Source organism: Artemia franciscana, chromosome 21 (assembly GCF_032884065.1).
Source record: "Artemia franciscana chromosome 21, ASM3288406v1, whole genome shotgun sequence".
Lineage (NCBI taxonomy): Eukaryota > Metazoa > Arthropoda > Branchiopoda > Anostraca > Artemiidae > Artemia > Artemia franciscana.
In genome coordinates this window covers 29,334,076-29,355,350 of record NC_088883.1, presented here as the reverse complement: position 1 = coordinate 29,355,350, position 21,275 = coordinate 29,334,076, and the positions used below count along the sequence as shown (strand labels likewise).

General features: G+C 31.4%; 1 protein-coding gene and 1 long non-coding RNA gene across 2 annotated transcripts in view; one reads left to right on the top strand and one right to left on the bottom strand.

Moving 5' to 3' along the window:
• LOC136040815 (uncharacterized) overlaps positions 1-21,275 on the top strand; it is a 100,653-nt gene that overhangs the window by 37,920 nt on the left and 41,458 nt on the right. The window contains exon 2 of the long non-coding RNA XR_010620888.1: positions 15,079-15,192. This is a non-coding gene — a long non-coding RNA (uncharacterized LOC136040815). The remainder of the gene's footprint in view (positions 1-15,078; positions 15,193-21,275) is intronic.
• Positions 1-21,275, bottom strand: part of LOC136040814 (pH-sensitive chloride channel 2-like) — a 69,409-nt gene that overhangs the window by 30,740 nt on the left and 17,394 nt on the right. Inside the window, exons 3-6 of the mRNA XM_065725147.1 lie at positions 19,416-19,645; positions 14,492-14,574; positions 7,035-7,169; positions 4,573-4,728 (exon numbers count right to left, since the gene is read on the bottom strand). Coding sequence (XP_065581219.1) covers positions 4,573-4,728; positions 7,035-7,169; positions 14,492-14,574; positions 19,416-19,645 — 604 coding nt within the window. The remainder of the gene's footprint in view (positions 1-4,572; positions 4,729-7,034; positions 7,170-14,491; positions 14,575-19,415; positions 19,646-21,275) is intronic.

Sequence of the window (21,275 nt, the reverse complement as noted above, 5' to 3'; positions counted from 1 at the left end):
TACTTTAGCATAAAGAGCAAGGTATCTATCTCCTCCTAAATACCTCGCTCTTTATGCTAAAGTATTTTTAGAACCCCTCATATGCGTAATAATCTCTGTTCGTTTTAGGTTTCAATGCTACTTTTTCCTTTCATTTTAATAAACGTTTTCATGTTTATTTTTCATTGTTTTCTTATAGTAATGCTAGAGAATCATGCGCCCTTGTCATTGAATTTTTCTTCCCCCATGACAGATTCCTCCAAAGAAAGATCCTCCAACATAGCCCCCTCTCCTCAGCCCCACCCCCAAACAAAATAAAATCCCCCTGAAAACGTCTGTACACTTCCCAATAACCATTACTATATGTACACAATGGTCCAAGTTTTTAACTTGCAGCCCCTCCCCCAGGGATTGTGGGGGAGTGAGTCATCCCCAAAGATATAGTTATTATGGTTTTTGACTATACTGAACAAAATGGCTATCTCAAAATTTTGATCCGTTGAATTTGGGAAAAAATGAGTGTGGGAGGGGGCCTAGATGCCCTCCAATTTTTTTGGTCACTTAAAAAGGGCACTAGAACTTTTCATTTCCGTTAGAATGAGCCCTCTTGTGATATTATAGGACCACTTGGTCGATACGATGACCCCTGGGGAAAAGAAAAAAACAAAAACAAAAAACAAACAAATAAATAAACACGCACCCGTGATTTGTCTTCTGGCAAAAAATACGAAATTCCACATTTTTGTAGATAGGAGCTTGAAACTTCTACAGTATGGTTCTCTGATAGGCTGAATCTGATGGTGTCATTTTTGTTAAGATCCTACGACTTTTAGGGGGTGTTTCCCCCTATTTTCCTAAATAAGGCAAATTTTCTCAGGCTCGTAACTTTTGATCGGTAAGATTAAACTTGATGAAACTTATATATTTAAAATCAACATTAAAATGCGATTCTTTTGATGTAGCTATTGATATCAAAATTCAATTTTTTAGGGTTTTGGTTACTATTGAGCCGGGTCACTCCTTACTACAGTTCGTTACCACGAACTGTTTGAAAGAGATGAACATATTAAAAACGATGAAATAAAGGTTAATTGTAAAAAATATGGCAATGGATTTTACAATCCCTACTGGTGGTGCTAATCTCTGTTTCATGGCCTTTCGGCCTGGATGTATAATGGGAGGCTTGGCGTTATTCATCCTGTGCTTTTGCACAAGATATGCACATACGTTTACATTCCCAAAATTTCGTCATGTGCCCATTTAGTTCGACTCTGGATGAACTTACAGTGTCAGGCAACTGAACCCTGTTCAAGCCAAATAACTAGCAACACCAGGACTCGAACCACTGTCCTTATGGACAAATGGTATGAAGTCTTGCGCACTAACCACTCGACTAGAATGGCTCTATTGAAGATGATGGGGTTACTATATGGCAGCATGTCCTATAAAGCTATGAAACTTTCCATATTTTTCGAATCATATTTACTTTTTGAAAATATTTTAAAATAAATAAAAAAAATTTGACTTTCCAAATGATTTTACTCGGTACTGAGATTATACATGCAATGAAAACGGCTGAGCAGGCTTCTGTACCCACTCGCCGTTTTAAACCTGGAATCAGCAAGCCTGGCTGGAGTCGCTCTCCTAAAGTAAGGCAAGCCAAAGCTCGTGCTAAGTTTTGGCTGAGATTATGGCGCGATTGCGAGAGGCCTAGGTCAGGTGTAGTGTTTGAGCAGTTCCGCAACACGAAAAAAACTTATAATAAGTCTGTAAGTGATCTTAAAGCTGCCGAAGCCGAACTTGCTTCCCAAGAAGCAGCAAATAATCCTGTATCTATGTGGAAGTCTTTTAGACAGTCTAAACCAGTGACAAACCCTGCTAGTAACATACCTGAGGAGCAGTGGGTAAAACACTATAGTGAAGTTTTTGGGATCAAACATGCCCAACTAACAACCGAAAGTGATAGCGAGCTCTCACGAGCTTTTGCGTCCCTCTTGAGCCAACGGAACTATTTTACCGTCTCAATAGGCGAAGTGCTCCAGGTTATTAAGCAGCTGAGAAAGGGCAAGGCTCCCGGGCACGACGGAATTGTGACTGAACACCTCCGCTGTAGCTCACCTCTGCTCATTGAGCACTTGACGCTGCTATATCAAATGTGCCTTGATTCTGGTGCAGTCCCTAAGTCGTTTGCCCTAGGTATTGTGTCTAACGTCTTGAAGAAGGGAAAAAATCGTAACCTCTGCTCTAGCTATAGGCCTATAACAGTTTCTAGTACATTAAGCAAAGTGTTAGAGAGACTTCTGTTACCTGAGCTGTTACGCAAGTGTAAAATTGACAATCGACAATTCGGGTTCCGTCGCCACCTCGGTTGTGCATTTGCACATCGCCTCCTTACGCGTATAGTATCGAAAGCTCAGAATCAATCACGGACTCTTTTAATTTGTGCAGTAGATGTGTCCGCGGCGTTTGATTCGGTAATTCATTCAAAGTTAATTTTGAACCTGCTGCACCAAGGTGTGAACCCACATGTAGCGGCCGTCCTATGGCACTGGTATTCGAGTAGCCTTATCCGTGTTAAGTTGAGTAGTGAATTCCTGTCGAAACCGATTAAGCTTCACCGGGGACTGCGTCAAGGGTCGGTTTTAAGCCCTGTACTCTTCAATTCACTAACCTCGTCGGTAACAAAAAAGATTAACGGTGGTTTTAACACTGAATGTATGGATGTGAGCCTACTGTGCTACGCCGACGACATATTACTGGTGAGCACATCGCTTTGTAACCTTCAAGCTAATATCGATCTCCTAAGTCGAGGTTATACTAATATTGGTCTGGTTATTAACCCTGCTAAAACAGAATTTCTTGTATTTGAACCCCCGCGTGCGCCGTCTGAAGTTGCCCGTCGCGAGGCTACCCGTGTTACCGTTGCAGGGCAAGTAGTACTTCCAAGCCGCAAGTTGAAGTACCTAGGTATCACATATGGAAGCGACCTCAGAAGCTCGCGTGCTCTTTTTGTTGACCAGGTTCTGTCGGGTTTTCGGTCTGGGTATGCTAAACTTGCAGCTCTGAAGTTTAAATTTAATAAGCATATTCTTGCTAGGTTGTATCGTGCCGTCGCTCTTCCCTTTGCTCACTACATCTCACCCGTTTGGCATTGGCTATCGAATTCGGATATGTTGCGAATCCGTTCAGGCTTTTGCAAATATTTAAAGTTTCTGCTTGGTCTGCCACTTTACCTCCGTAACACTGGTCTGCTAGAAAAGTATCATATACCTGATCCTGTTGAGTTCATGCCGAATTTTGAAAAACAAGCTCTCGTGAAACACAGGGCACTATTATTTGATTTCCCAGCGACTTTTTTGCTTGATAGTTGAAGTGTGATTTGTTTGTATTTAGTGATTATTATGTTCGGTTGATTTGTTTTCGTCTTTAATTTCTCTTTTCTTTTGTTTTGCTCCGCTTCTTCATGCTTCTTTTTTATAAGCGGGTTTGTAATAAATTATTATTATTATTATTTATCGTACCCTACACCGTTTTTGTTGTACAAGGGGGGCGTAAAAGTACTTGGTGTATTGAAATATCTGCTAAAACTTAGCAAGGACACTAGAGTTAAATGCTAGCTTTCAGATAAGCCGTATTGCCATTGTTCGGCTTACACTTTCAAAAATCCGAGTTGTTGGCCTATCCTAGGCTAGTCTTAAAGGATGGATCAAGGGAAGGGGATAACACCAAGGGGAGTAACTTACACTAGAAGAATCAGAGTGTGATCTAATACAAATGTTCTACTGATCTTTCCTTAGAATTAACGTCAGCAAAAGGTTTTCGCTAGCCTCATTAATTCGGAAGTGTGAAAATATCAGACTCAACCTTTAAACAAGGAAGGTCAATGTCAATCCGAATACCATCTGCTCTATATAGTGATTTCCTTGGAAAAAAAGAAAGAAAATGTCTTGTTAGGAATGTTGGGTTATCAATATCTAGTGATTTATGTTGTGTTTCAAATCACTGTCATTTTTCAGTTTTTTTCAGGCTCTGTTGTAAACCAAAATAATAATAATAATAAAAAAATATAACTCTCATGTTCGAGTCTACTTTCGCCTCAGTGTCAATTGTTATTATTTTAACGCTGAACCGTTTCTTTGAAAATTTTACTACTCATTTAGCTACTAAATTTAGATTTCGATTACTATAAATAAACAACCACCAAAAATTCTATAAAAGCGGCTTAACTGAGAAAATGAAAATAGGCACAAAACATAATTATGTTAACATATTTTTAAAAATACAAATTTATAAACTTTAGGTTTGTTGTTAATTTGTTTATTTCTTTCAGTAAAACCCTTTCTTCTTCTTTGAAATTTCAACTTTTTTGTTCTATCTAGATACATAAAGAAAGAAAATGATTTCATTTTTCTTTTTTCATCACATTTTCTTTTGAAACTAAACGTATATTTATCACAAGACAGCTTACCCATGATAATTCTTAGGGAAACTGATGCAGAGTCTATCCAAAATTCCACCCAAGACATGAAAATACATAACAAGCATCAATTTTTCTTCCAAATCTAAATTTAAATTCTGCGCAAGACAACTTACCTATATTAATTCTTCCAGGGATTGATGCAGGGTCTATCCAAAATGCCACCCAAGACATGAAAACAATAATTACTCCTGGGACATAGAAATCAATAACAAAAAAACCGTATTCTCGACCAATGTAGATTTCGAAATCAAGCATGCTGTATTTTTGACCTATAAATATAAAAAAGAACATTCTCTATAAATAATGACAAATGAAATTGTCAGCTAAAGTAATTATTAATACAATATGTTACAAGACCTTAGCTTTTTTGGCAAGGGGAAGAAATCTTTTGGAGAAATTTGCACACGGGAGGAAGGAAAAAACTAAAACAAAACAAATTAATTGTATTTTACATTTGGACAGACACACATACACAAAATAACATAAATATATAAAAGAAACCAAACACACACACAGGACCTGTTGCTTTCGTGTCACTTTTTGTCCTAAAAAAAGGGCGCAAGAACTTTCAATCACTAATCAAAGAGCCCTTCAAAAGTTTTTAAGGCCAACTCCTTCCATACGAAGTGCCTTGGTAAAATGTAGCTATTAAACAAAACATAAATGGACATTAAAATAGAAATAAAACCCTATCACCTTAACAATTTTGCTTTACCACAGGTAATAAAGAGGATATTTAATCCTTTTTTTAGTTTTATTTGTTATGATATGTTTCTTATTTACTAATCCTAATAAAAATGGCATCTAAGGATATCTAATAAAGAAGGTCATAAAGAAGGAAAATAAAGTTATCAAGATATGCTGGAAGTTTCAAAAATTTTGACACTGGGAGACAATTCTTGAACATTGCCCATTGAATTCTGTGCTTTTGATTGTTCGTTTTGTGGCTCCATAGAAGACGTATCATTTTCAACAATTGTGAATTTGAGTTTTCTGAGTCGTCCTCCTGGCATATTTCCAATTTTAAACTCTTGATTCGACAGCTTTTTCTGTACATACTTATAATTAACATTATTTTAATGAGTTTTACATTTGGAATCAAACAGTTCGTGGTAACGAACTGTAGTGGAGGGACCCGGCTCAATAGTAACCAAAACTCTAAAGAATGGAATTTTGATATCAATAGCTACATCAAAAGAATCGCATTTTAATTCTGATTTTAAATATATAAGTTTCATGAAGTTTAGTCTTACCCATCAAAAGTTGTGAGCCTGAGAAAATTTGCCTTGTTTTAGAAAATAGGGGAAACACCCCCTAAAAGTCATAGAATCTTAACAAATATCACACCATCAGATTCAGCATATCGGAGAATCCTATAGTAGAAGTTTGAAGATCATATCTACAAAAATGTGGAATTTTTTTTAGCCAAAAAAAAAAAATATGCAAATTTCGTTTTAATTATTCCTCTGCAGAGAGCCAAAATCAAAACAAGCATTGATTCAAAAACGTTCAGAAATTAAATAAAAAAAATAAGTTTTTTTAACTGAAAGTAAGGAGCGACATTAAAACTTAAAACGAACAGAAATTACTTCGTATATAAAAGGGGCTGCTTCCTCATCAACGCCCCGCTCTTTACGCTAAAGTCTTTTACTGTTTTAAATAGAAGAGTTGAGAGAAAGAGTCAAGCTTTAGTGTAAAGAGCGGAGCGTTGATGAGGAAGCAGCCCCTTGCATATACGAAGTAATTTCTGTACGTTTTAAGTTTTAATGTCGTTCCTTACTTTCAGTTAAAAAAACTTGTTTTTTTTTATTTAATCAGTATAAGAAACTAGTTTTGCTGATTTTTAAGAGTTCTGGTAGTCATTACTTACCATAGATTTGTCAGTTGCTTGGCTTTGACGCTACTCAGCTGCTTGGTTTTTTTTTCTCATGTCTGGACCGCTCTCTTGACGCAATTTAGTTAACAGGTACTATTTAATAAATATGATGCAAATTTACTGTATGCATCAGTCAAGGTCCGTCCATTTAGTTTGTTTGTTAAACTGTTATATATCACATACAGGAGAAAGCCATCAGTTTTTGTTTGTTTGTCTATTTAAGCATAACAAAAGAGAAACCACAGTGACTAATAAGCAGAAGCCTTTAATTATGACATCATATTAATAGCATCAAATATGACATAATATTAAAAATGACATCATATTATTACATTTTTATGTAATCAAATATGACATAAGTCATACATAACAAAAATTAAAATATACTCAAGCAAAGTAACTTTTCAAAAGATATGCATGTTACATCAACTCCGGTATGAACATGCATAGAAAATGCGTGTTTTATTTCATTTTGTATATGAAGCTGCAGTTTTGGCTCCATAATTGTATTTTGTTTTTAAATATTATGTTTAGTTAATTACAAATGACACAAGGTATAGCAATTTAATTTCAAATGGGCCCTAAAGTAGCTATCCACTATGATCCAGATACTCACCTAAAAGTGAAGAAAGACAAAAAGGAGAGGAAACATCAGCTGTACCTTACGCAAAAAAAGATTTTAAAAGAAAAAAATCCTACCGTCTGGCCGTGTGTTAGTTAATGTTCTTGTGTCATGGCTGATCTTGAAAAATTCTATCATAGTGTATTCGTCATTAAATTCTATTTCTTTGCCTTTTTTCCATTCCAGCAATAGTTTGTCATCAGTCAAGGACCCTAAGAACAAAACAAATAAATTCAGTAAAAATAAATTAACTTCTTGGTGACTCGCCTTAACAGAAACTCTTATCATATATATATATATATATATATATATATATATATATATATATATATATATATATCTATATATATAAAAATAAGTTGTCTGTCTGTCTGTGGATGGATCAGGTGACGTCACCTGAAAAAACTGGATCAGGTGACGTCAAAACTGAAAAAACTAAAAAAAGGCAAAAACTACAAAAAAAACTAAAAACTAATAAAAAAAATAAAAAAGCTAAAAAACTAAAAAAACTAAAAAAAGGCAAAAACTACAAAAAAAACTAAAAACTAATAAAAAAGCTAAAAAACTAAAAAAACTAAAAAAAAAGGCAAAAACTACAAAAAAAACTAAAAACTAATAAAAAAAATAAAAAAGCTAAAAAACTAAAAAAACTAAAAAAACTAAAAAAAGGTAAAAAACTAAAAAAACTAAAAACTAAAAAAAACTAAAAAAAAAGGAAAAAACTGAAAAATAAGCTAAAATAAAGGTAAAAACCAATAAAAAACTAAAAAAAAAACTGAAAAAACTAAAAAAAGGCAAAAACTACAAAAAAAAAACTAAAAACTAATAAAAAAAGTAAAAAAGCTAAAAAACTAAAAAAACTAAAAAAAAACTAAAAAAAGGTAAAAAACTAAAAAAAATAAAAAATAAAAAAAAACTAAAAAAAAGGAAAAAACTGAAAAATAAGCTAAAATAAAGGTAAAAACCAATAAAAAACTAAAAAGAAAAAAAGGAAAAAACTAAAAAAAATTTTCATCTAAAAAACTAAAAAAAACTAAAAAAGGTAAAAACTAAAAGAACTAAAAAATAAAAAAATAAATGACGAAACTCAAAGAGAAAGCGACCAGGACAAAAGGAATGTTCGATTAGCAATCAACAAAGCACCGGGACACAGGGAGTATAAATGACGACCAGGACATAAGTAAAAAAAAAAACTATCTATATATATAAAAATAAGTTGTCTGTGGATCTGTGGATCGTGGATCAGGTGACGTCACCTGAAAAAACTGGATCAGGTGACGTCAAAACTGAAAAAACTAAAAAAAGGCAAAAACTACAAAAAAAAACTAAAAACTAATAAAAAAAATAAAAAAGCTAAAAAACTAAAAAAACTAAAAAAAGGCAAAAACTACAAAAAAAACTAAAAACTAATAAAAAAGCTAAAAAACTAAAAAAACTAAAAAAAAGGCAAAAACTACAAAAAAACTAAAAACTAATAAAAAAAATAAAAAAGCTAAAAAACTAAAAAAACTAAAAAAACTAAAAAAAGGTAAAAAACTAAAAAAACTAAAAACTAAAAAAAACTAAAAAAAAGGAAAAAACTGAAAAATAAGCTAAAATAAGGGTAAAAACCAATAAAAAACTAAAAAAAAAACTGAAAAAACTAAAAAAAGGCAAAAACTACAAAAAAAACTAAAAACTAATAAAAAAAGTAAAAAAGCTAAAAAACTAAAAAAACTAAAAAAACTAAAAAAACTAAAAAAAGGTAAAAAACTAAAAAAAATAAAAAATTAAAAAAAAACTAAAAAAAAAGGAAAAAACTGAAAAATAAGCTAACATAAAGGTAAAAACCAATAAAAAACTAAAAAGAAAAAAAGGAAAAAACTAAAAAAAATTTTCATCTAAAAAACTAAAAAAAACTAAAAAAGGTAAAAACTAAAAGAACTAAAAAAGAAAAAAATAAATGACGACACTCAAAGAGAAAGCGACCAGGACAAAAGGAATGTTCGATTAGCAATCAACAAAGCACCGGACACAGGGAGTATAAATGACGACCAGGACATAAGTAAAAAAAAAATTAACAAAACTAAAAAGAAGGTAAAAACTACAAAAAAACTAAAAAGAAAAAAAAACTAAAAACTAATAAAAAAACTAAAAAATCTAAAAATCTAAATAAACTAAAAAAGAAAAATAAAGGAGAAAAACCAAACTAAAAAACGAATGTATATACAGACCGGTACACCGGGATACAAATGACGACCGGGACACAGGGAATATAAATGACGACCGGGACACAGGGACACAACTACAACGGGGACACCGGGGGAAACAGGGGGATATAAATGACGACCGGGACAAAAAACTAAAAAGAAAAAAAAACTAAAAACTAATAAAAAAACTAAAAAATCTAAAAATCTAAATAAGCTAAAAAAGAAAAAAAAAGGAAAAAAATAAAGGAGAAAAACAAAACTAAAAAACGAATGTATATACAGACCGGGACACCGGGGTACAAATGACGACCGGGACACAGGGAATATATATGACGACCGGGACACAGGGACACAACTACAACGGGGACACCGGGGGAAACAGGGGGATGTAAATGACGACCGGGACACCGGGACAGGGAATGGTCGATTAGCAATCACCATCAACAAAGCTCAAGGGCAATCATTAGAATCATGAGGTATAGATCTGAATACAGATTGTTTTCCCATGGACCATTATATGTTGCATGTTCAAGAGTCGGTAAACCTGACAATCTATTTATATGCAAAGACAATGGGACAGCAAAGAATGTTGTATATTCGCAAGTTTTACGTAGTTAAAACCATATATATATATATATATATATATATATATATATATATATATATATATATATATATATATATATATATATATATATATATATATATATATATATATATATATATATATATATATATATATATATATATATATATATATATATATATATATATATATATATATATATATATATATATATATATATATATATATATATATATATATATCTATCTATATTCACAGGTGGGACATAGGGACACAACTACAATGGCGCGTAACTATTATGGCGCGTAACGACTTACGCGCGCGGGGGGGCTCGGGGGGGGCGCGAAGCGCCCCCACCAACTAGGTGTTGGGGTGGCGCGAAGCGCCACCCCAACAGCTAGTATATATATATATATATATATATATATATATATATATATATATATATATATATATATATATATATATATATACATATATATATATATATATATATATATATATATACATATATATATACATACATATATATATATATATATATATATATATATATATATATATATATATATATATATATATATATATATATATATATATATATATATCTATCTATCTATATAAAAATAAGTTGTCTGTCTGTCTGTGGATGGATGGATCAGGTGACGTCAAAACTGAAAAAACTAAAAAAAGGCAAAAACTACAAAAAAAACTAAAAACTAATAAAAAAAATAAAAAAGCTAAAAAACTAAAAAAACTAAAAAAAGGCAAAAACTACAAAAAAAACTAAAAACTAATAAAAAAGCTAAAAAACTAAAAAAACTAAAAAAAGGCAAAAACTACAAAAAAAACTAAAAACTAATAAAAAAAATTAAAAAAGCTAAAAAACTAAAAAAACTAAAAAAACTAAAAAAAGGTAAAAAACTAAAAAAACTAAAAACTAAAAAAAACTAAAAAAAAAGGAAAAAACTGAAAAATAAGCTAAAATAAAGGTAAAAACCAATAAAAAACTAAAAAAAAAACTGAAAAAACTAAAAAAAGGCAAAAACTACAAAAAAAAACTAAAAACTAATAAAAAAAGTAAAAAAGCTAAAAAACTAAAAAAACTAAAAAAAACTAAAAAAAGGTAAAAAACTAAAAAAAATAAAAAATAAAAAAAACTAAAAAAAAGGAAAAAACTGAAAAATAAGCTAAAATAAAGGTAAAAACCAATAAAAAACTAAAAAGAAAAAAAGGAAAAAACTAAAAAAAATTTTCATCTAAAAAACTAAAAAAGGTAAAAACTAAAAGAACTAAAAAAGAAAAAAATAAATGACGAAACTCAAAGAGAAAGCGACCAGGACAAATCGAATGTTCGATTAGCAATCAACAAAGCACAGGGAGTATAAATGACGACCAGGACATAAGTAAAAAAAAAAACTATCTATATATATAAAAATAAGTTGTCTGTGGATCTGTGGATCGTGGATCAGGTGACGTCACCTGAAAAAACTGGATCAGGTGACGTCAAAACTGAAAAAACTAAAAAAAGGCAAAAACTACAAAAAAAACTAAAAACTAATAAAAAAAATAAAAAAGCTAAAAAACTAAAAAAACTAAAAAAAGGCAAAAACTACAAAAAAAACTAAAAACTAATAAAAAAGCTAAAAAACTAAAAAACTAAAAAAAAGGCAAAAACTACAAAAAAAACTAAAAACTAATAAAAAAAATAAAAAAATAAAAAACTAAAAAAACTAAAAAAAAACTAAAAAAAGGTAAAAAACTAAAAAAACTAAAAACTAAAAAAAACTAAAAAAAAGGAAAAAACTGAAAAATAAGCTAAAATAAAGGTAAAAACCAATAAAAAACTAAAAAAAAAACTGAAAAAACTAAAAAAAGGCAAAAACTACAAAAAAACTAAAAACTAATAAAAAAAGTAAAAAAGCTAAAAAACTAAAAAAACTAAAAAAACTAAAAAAACTAAAAAAAGGTAAAAAACTAAAAAAAATAAAAAATAAAAAAAAAACTAAAAAAAAAGGAAAAAACTGAAAAATAAGCTAACATAAAGGTAAAAACCAATAAAAAACTAAAAAGAAAAAAAGGAAAAAACTAAAAAAAAATTTCATCTAAAAAACTAAAAAAAACTAAAAAAGGTAAAAACTAAAAGAACTAAAAAAGAAAAAAATAAATGACGACACTCAAAGAGAAAGCGACCAGGACAAAAGGAATGTTCGATTAGCAATCAACAAAGCACCGGGACACAGGGAGTATAAATGACGACCAGGACATAAGTAAAAAAAAAAATTAACAAAACTAAAAAGAAGGTAAAAACTACAAAAAAACTAAAAAGAAAAAAAAACTAAAAACTAATAAAAAAACTAAAAAATCTAAAAATCTAAATAAACTAAAAAAGAAAAAAAAAGGAAAAAAATAAAGGAGAAAAACAAAACTAAAAAACGAATGTATATACAGGCCGGTACACCGGGATACAAATGACGACCGGGACACAGGGAATATAAATGACGACCGGGACACAGGGACACAACTACAACGGGGATACCGGGGGAAACAGGGGGATATAAATGACGACCGGGACAAAAAAACTAAAAAGAAAAAAAAAAACTAAAAACTAATAAAAAAACTAAAAAATCTAAAAATCTAAATAAGCTAAAAAAGAAAAAAAAAGGAAAAAAATAAAGGAGAAAAACAAAACTAAAAAACGAATGTATATACAGACCGGGACACCGGGATACAAATGACGACCGGGACACAGGGAATATAAATGACGACCGGGACACAGGGACACAACTACAACGGGGACACCGGGGGAAACAGGGGGATGTAAATGACAACCGGGACACCGGGACAGGGAATGGTCGATTAGCAATCACCATCAACAAAGCTCAAGGGCAATCATTAGAATCATGAGGTATAGATCTGAATACAGATTGTTTTCCCATGGACCATTATATGTTGCATATTCAAGAGTCGGTAAACCTGACATTCTATTTATATACAAAGACAATGGGACAGCAAAGAATGTTGTATATTCGCAAGTTTTACGTAGTTAAAACTATATATATATATATATATATATATATATATATATATATATATATATATATATATATATATATATATATATATATATATATATATATATATATATATATCTATCTATATTCACAGGTGGGACATAGGGACACAACTACAATGGCGCGTAACTATTATGGCGCGTAACGACTTACGCGCGCGGGGGGGCTTGGGGGGGGGCGCGAAGCGCCCCCACCAACTAGGTGTTGGGGTGGCGCGAAGCGCCACCCCAACAGCTAGTATATATATATATATATATATATATATATATATAAATATATATATATATATATATATATATATATATATATATATATATATATATATATATATATATATATATATATATATATATACATATATACACATATATATATACATATATATATATATATATATATATATATATATATATACATATATATATATATATATATATATATATATATATATACATATATATATATATATATATATATATATATATATATATATATATATATATATATATATATATATATATATATATGTATATATATATATATATATATATATATATATATATATATATATATATATATATATATATATATATATATATATATATATATATGTATATATATATATATATATATATATATATATATATATATATATATATATATATATATATATATATATATATATATATATATATATATATATATATATATATATATATATATATATATATATATATATATATATATATATATATGTTACCTTTTGCAAGCTATTAATGATGTTGATTATAATTTTTTGATTTAAAACTCAATTTTTGAATATATGAATAGAGATAGATTCATTATAAACAACCCTGTGAGTTTTCCTGACCGTTGTTGATAAATGCTATTAATTCTGTTAATAAGTATGTCCCGCAAAACTAAGAAGTTTGTTCAAAACCCCACAAAATTCGAAAGTCAGAAAAGCTAATAATATTTTTGAAAGAAATAGCTTTAGCCTATATAGTACTCGAAAACCTTTTGGAAACTTGAAAAGTAAATTGAGAGGTAATAATAAAGAAAAAAATTCTTTGTGTGTTTTTTTCTGGTATTTGTTTAATAGTTTCTAGATTTGTCATTTCTTTCCTAATGGCTTATATACAATGAGTCTTGTTAAAACCATTATTCATAATTACTTATCCTTTCCTTTACCAGTATACCTCGAACAGAGACCATCAGTTTTCCCCTTTTTTGTTAAAACCAATTCAGTCCGATTATTAAAGTGATTTTTTTGTTAAAACCGATTTGGTTTGTTAAAACAGATTTTTTTAAAAACTGATTTGGTCTTGTTTTCTATTTTGTGCTCAGTACATGTCGTCTTTTCCCTTTTCTTCTGAAATTAGGTTCACTGTTCTTTATAGTATCTGCTGTATTCTTATGTTTCAAAGGTCTCAGGACAATAGCATTCTTATGAAATTAAATTTAACGAATTTACAAAGGCTAGAAGTATACACATGTATGCTACAACGGTCATAAACTTCAATTTTAACCGTCTGTCCTAACAAATTGGCAAGAGTTTGTCGTCCCTCAACCCTCCCTAAAGAAAGCAAAAAAGTTGGTCTAGTGAAAATTTATGTTTACCAGACAATTACACACATGGAAAGGTTAACAGACATTTAAGTATTATAAAAAAAAAGTAAACTTACAACTTTCAAAGTAGAAGCTACATCTCTGTTTGTCGAAGGGAAATTTGTGCATGTACAAAGCACAGTAGGTTTCTGATCGCACTCTAGAAGAAAAAAAATCCTTAAAAAAAGCATTCTTAAGACATGAATTCAGTTTTAAAACTCATATTTTAACAAAAACTCACTCTTATTATTCCAGAGCAAAAGATCCGAACGGCTTCTGTTTCACCCTGAGGCTAACGTTCATGGAATAAATTTTATAAAAATTTTGAAGGGTCATTTTTAATTGGAAATTAGAAGTTTGAGTGTGATTTCTAAGAGTCAAAGGGTTTTGGAGGCTATATAGCCCTTTTCCCATATTAAGTTTCCTAAACTCCCCCACATGACCAGAACAATTGAAAAGTTTATACAGTATATCTCCAAGGATGACATAACTACTTCACGTCTCTACTGGCTAAAGACGTAAAACAAATGAGTTGCCAGTTTCTTGAATATTGATTTTTAAGTTGATATATTTAATAAAAGTCTTAGAAACAGTAGTTTAAAAAAAGTAATACATGATATAAAAACTCAAACGAGCATAAGTCTGAATAAAGTTGCATTTTCAGGTTGTCACCGTTGCTATCTTGGCAGTCAAAAGTACTCAAAATCAGAAGTAATAGCAGTCGCAGGTAGTCACAGTCACAAATAGTCACTGCTGCAGTCATAAGCGGTTCCACATTGTAAGTAGTCAGAGTTACAAGTGGTCAGAGTTACAATTAGTCATATTCACCATTAATCGGAGGTAAAAATACTCACTGTCAAACAAGTAGTTATAGTCTCAAATATTTTCAGTCACAAGTAGTTGTAGTTGCAAGTAGTCGCAGTAGCAATTAGTAGGAATAAAAAATTAGTCATAGTCACAGTCATACTCACAAGTAGTCTGGGTCACAAATAGTCACAGTCGTAAGTAGTTTTATTCACAAGTAGTCCTAGGCATAGGAGGTCGCAATCACAAGTATTCGTAGTGTTAGGTTGCTACAGTCATATTCGTAATCAGTAGTAGTCATACGTGATCGAAGTTACAGCCGCGATTAGTCAAAGTCTACTGTGTTAGCAGTCGAAGTCGTGAGTAGTTGTAGTCACATAACTAGTTGTGACGCCAACTACTTGCGATAGCAACTGTTCATGGCTTCAAGTGTATCTACATGCAACTATGACTACAATTAGTAGTCATACTGCGGAACTGCGGAAGAGACACTTCCGGGTACAGCTACTTACGGTTGCGATTATTTCCGACTGTACTTGTAACTATTTGTGACTCTGACTATTTATGACTGTGTTTATGACTACTTGGAGCTATTTCTGCTTATGAACACAACTCATTAATGGTGTATTTGCTTGCGACTAGGACTACTTGCAACTACAGCTGCTTGCGACGACTATAAAAACTACTTATAACTGTGACTATTTGTGCTTGTGACGGTGAATGCTTCCAACTAAGGCTACTGCTTCTACTACTATGATTTTGACTGTGAACTACATATTTAAGTACTATTGAATTAACTCAAAAGAGTTAAATTGCCTCGAAGTTGTCAAAAGGGCTAATCTGCAATGTCTCTGGAATGCCACAGGTTATTAGATTTAGATTTTCTGGGAATTTTAAGGGATACGTTGAACCAAATCGATTAACCTTGTTTTTTAAATAAATCAAAGAGATTCTTTTCTCTTCCAGATGCCAACAAGGGTGCATTTGTCAGATTCAGAAACGCTAAGGGTATCAAGTTGGAACTTTCACTGATTATTAAGGAAGGTGTTCCACAGCATAAAAAGACATTAAGTACACCCAGGATGCCAAAGGAATGTGTCTAAGCTCATCTGTATTAAATAAGAAAACAAGTTTTTTAAACTGAAAGTAAGGAGCAACATTAGAGCTTAAAACGAGCAGAAAACATTCCGTTTATGAAAGGGGCACTCCCCTTCTCAACACCTCGCTCTTTACGCTAAGGTTTGACTCTTTGTCACAACTTTACTTTTCAAAATAATAAAACTTCAGCTTCAGCTCCTCAAAGTATTGAGGAGGGGACAGATCCTTTCATGTCAAAATAACTTCTGTTTGTTTTAAGTTTCAATGTCGCTCCTTACTTTCTGTTAAAAATACTTGTTTTAATGTATAATAAAAAAAACTTATAAGCTAACGAGTATAATTTATATAATATATGTGAGAAAAAAGTCTTCAAAAACGGTGACATACCATATATACTGCAAAACAAGAACGCTTAAACAATCTTACAAGAATTAAATTGTTATTATTATAAAAAAAAAAAATATTGTAAAACCCGACAGAATGAAACGCACAACAAAAGGGAGCACAGAATGAGAAAAACACAACACATCACTGCTTAAGAATGTCGGACCAATCATTTAAAATCCCATCTATTTTTCTATAATGTTTCGCTATCCATCTGGCGACGGCAATCTCTGGGTCAGCAACTATAAGAGAGAATTACGATGGCTCCAGCTACATAAAAGACCAAAATCAAGGAGATCTTCAGTCGATTTTGATAAAATTATCACTCCTTGCTTATCCTTGCTTACCCAAAATTTCACAGGAAACTCACTATGAAGTTTGTCACTTAGAATTATTTTATATTTTAAAAGCTAAAGAATAAATTAACCTAAAGCAAACATCGATAAAGTTAACAAGCAAGCCAAGCTTAAACTTAATAGAAACTAGATCTATGTTGAATGGGCCACGTGAGGTATTGCGGCAGCCTTTGTTCGGCTTCGCCGAGTAAAGTGTTGCGAGAGTAACACTTTGGTATTGTTTCCTTGCTTCGATTAAACGCTGAATTTGTTAATCTTTAAGGATCTTAAAATAAATACTAGGTACACCAACTAGCAAAAGTTAAAAACCCCTCATCGCTGAAGATGATTGTAGCTTAGCAGCCAATTACTATTTAAAAGTCCCCTATATGTCCTACCACTGGAACCAAATTGGTCTTACCATCGCATGCACTGGAAACAAATAATAGGTTCACCAACTAGCAAAAGTTATGAACCCCTAATTTCTGACGTTGATTATGAGTTAACAGCCGACTGTTGCTTGAAAATCCCCTCTATGTCTCAAAATTGGTGTCGTCCTATTTTTGGTTTCATTGTGTACCTTACTACTGAAGTTGTCAACCCCTTTAAACTTTCTAACTGGTATATCTCATGAAGGAATTTTTCTGCTAGAAATGGATGACATATACTTTGAGCAGCTCATCAAGAGCTATTCACTACCGTCGAAAAAAACAAATTATCTGTCTTAGTTCAAACGTTGACTTTTTACCGTAGGCCAAGTTTTTAACGTCATCACTTAGAAAGGAGCAAAGGATAAACTATTTTATTAGCAATGAGAGAACTTTTAAAGTTGAAGAGGCACATCTGATACCATTTCTCTACTGCAATCCCAAGTGCAAAAAAACGAATGATAGTCGGAGTATATACGGAGTAATTTCTGTTCGTTTTAAGTTTTAATGTCGCTCCTTACTTTCATTTAAAAAAAACTTGTTTTTTTTTTGTTTAATCACAAACAGAAATGGGTATAGATTTTTGGCCCCAGCCAAGAGTATTACGAAGCTTTCCAAAATACAAAGTCATATTCATCGATCCGGCCTAAGGTCCACACTTTTTGTTAAAACCGGAGAGGTTATACCCTTACCAATTTCTAGGAAAAAGCTGTAATAGGGGTGTTAGAAAAAAAAACGAAAAAAAGACAAAACCAAAGTGTTGCTCTTGCACCACAACTAATAGAAACATGTTTATGGCTAACACACCTAAGCCTTTCAAATGTAAAAGTGTTGTTAGTACCTTACGGAGAAAGAAACAAACTTTTGAGAATTTTGTCTTTATAAAATTAACAGCTCAAAAAACTGAGGCTTCATGTCATTATATATTAAACGACCAGCAAAAAAACAAAACAAAAAAAAACACAAAACCGAAGTGTTGCTCTTGCAACACAACTAATAGAAATATGTTATGGCTAACACACCTAAGCCTTTCACATGTAAGAGCGTTATTAGTACCTTACGGAGAAAGAAACAAATTTTTAGAATTTTATCTTTATAAAATTAACAGCTCAGAAAACTGAGGCTTCATGTCATTATATATTAAACGACCAGCCTAATTTCATTTGCTCTTTTCAGTAATATCGGTTATCGTCTCCCATTTACTTTCCTTTTAATTTTGTTGATGGTACAGATGGTATAACACATAAAAACCAGAAAGATGAGGTTACAAATACATATATATATAAACATAGATATACATAATATCACATATACACATTATTTTCAATAAAATGCAAAAGAAATTTTTGAACATTTTAGAGGTCTTGAGAGGAAAAACGGGGGAGGGGAGGTTTTGGCTAGTAAGTCCCTATTGACTTTAAGATGCAATCTTTTGCTGTAACTTCAGTGATGTTATGGTAGAAAAAACACACTGCTAAAAGATAAAACATTATTTCTAACTTAGATGGCACTAAGTTAGACACACTTACTAGGTTCAAAAGATAAAACATTATTTCTAACTTAGATGGCACTAAGTTAGACACACTTACTAGGTTCAAATGGCACTTAGGCTATGTCAGACCACTCTCTTACCATGTAAATTTTTCTGGAGTATAAGTAAAATGATAAAACCAAGGAAAATTACATATTTTTAAGAAGTGTTTGCATTTTACAGGCTCGTCTGGCAATGGTCAGACCAGAGTATTTGCAGGAAAATTGAACAAGGCTTACTTTACTCATCATTTAGGTTGTGTCTGCTATGTCATAATAATCCAGCTTGCAGACACGTTTCATTATTTTATTTTCATTTACCTTTAAGATACGTTAAACCAAAATACCTGAATTTTCCAGGTCTAAACAGAAATAAATACCATCTCTAAAATGGTACTTTTTTTAAATTGATCTCCACATACCTGAAAGTATGCACTACCCTCCCATCCGGGTAAATTGTTATTAGATTGTTTGATCTTGGCACGTTGATTAGTGATGAACTTGCTTCATTTGCAACGATGATGTTTGGTCTCCATATTTTCTTAGCAAAATCATCCTCTCCTCTTATTAAAATTTGATTTGTTGAAAAGTTGGCAAATGCAAGTCTTGGATCCTTCCATGTTTCATATATACTCAGCTGAGATCGAAATTTCTAAAAATGAATCAAAATCTAGAATATATGCTCTCTAAACTAGAAGGTATGACTTAATTAATATATTTTAAATTGAAAGACTTGAATAAATAAATAGGAATCTGTGAAACTGTGAAAAGAAGAAAAACGTAAAAATTGTGAAAAGAAGAAAAGACATAAAATTCAAAAAATCATTCATTTTTCATTTCTGTAAAGAGTGAAATTAAAACTAAAAAGGAACGATAATTATTTCTTATGTAAAATGGGCGCTCCCAAAGCTGTCAACTATTTATGCTAAAGTTATAAAGTATTTTACAGAAATTATTTTTGAGTTCACACATAATGTAAGATAATGTAAGGCCAATAATGTAACGCCAATCCATTGATTGGCCTTAAAACATTTAAACCCAAATTCTTACTGTATCAGTCAAGCTTGTGTAAATAAGTTTTTCCACTCTTGAACCACAGGGGAAAACACTTTTTATCCCACTCCGATCCTCTTATGTTCAGTAGTCGTTCTTAAGGTATTGGAGAGAATTGATCAAGCTTCACCGTAGTGTGTATAGGATTTAAGAGGGGGAATACTTTTCACGAATTGAAAGCTTTTTTCAATTTTATTGTTAACGTGTCACCTTAATTAAAATTTTTACTTTTATTAATGTTAATATTTTGTTCTACTTTTATTTAAAATGAAAACATAGTTTTTTATTGAATTTCTGTTTTGTTTTTAACACTATTGCCTGAGACGCTCTAAATGCTAAGAGGGGTATAGCCTTCATAAATTCCACTTTTGAAACCAGCAACTTAACTTTGGAACTTCACAAATTCAAGGAAAAGAGCTAATCTAGTGCAATTTTGTAAAATGTTGTCCATCGTTTCACCCCTTAATTTTGATTAAAGGCTGTTTCAAATTTCTTTAAGTAATTTTTTTTTTCTGAAGTTAGGTATCGTGAACCTAAAACGTGCTTTTGAGGCTTAGGTCCTCAAAGTCGGGGTTCGCTATTCGCCCAAAGGAATTTATGGACAAGAGCTCTAACAGGTCGTTTACAACTGTAAGATACTCTATTTCTACGAAACTTAGTTTTACGAATAAAGATATCGAGATCTGAATGGACCTGACGTTTGCTTAAGAATGGATAGTATGCCATATACACCCACTTATTCTGGGACTAAAAGGTTTAGTGAGAATCCCTCATATTATGCTCTTAATTTTTTTCTCAGTAACTTTGAAGTCCTGATCAGGCCAAAATACACGTCTAACAGGCAAAAATGTTAGAATTTACCACCCTTCTCCGGCTTCATTTCTCTTGTTACTTAAAAGGGTACAAATTCACTAATTTAAAATGTCATAGGCAGCGCAAATAGCGCCGCCTAAGTAAAGAACGATGTTGGCATACTGTAATTTTTTTTTGTCTTAGACCAGGGTATTTCGTATCGAAAGAGTTGTCGTAGAAACTTCCAAAAGGGCTCATTCGATCGGATATTGAAAGGGCTAGTGCCCTTTTTGATAGTCAAAAGTGATTGGTGGGTAACTAACCCACTCCAACACCCATCATTGGCCCGAACACATCCAATCAAATCTTTGAGATAACCATTTTTTCAACGTTGAAAGGTCCAAAGGTCAAAACGTTGAAAGGTGTTCAAAGTTGAA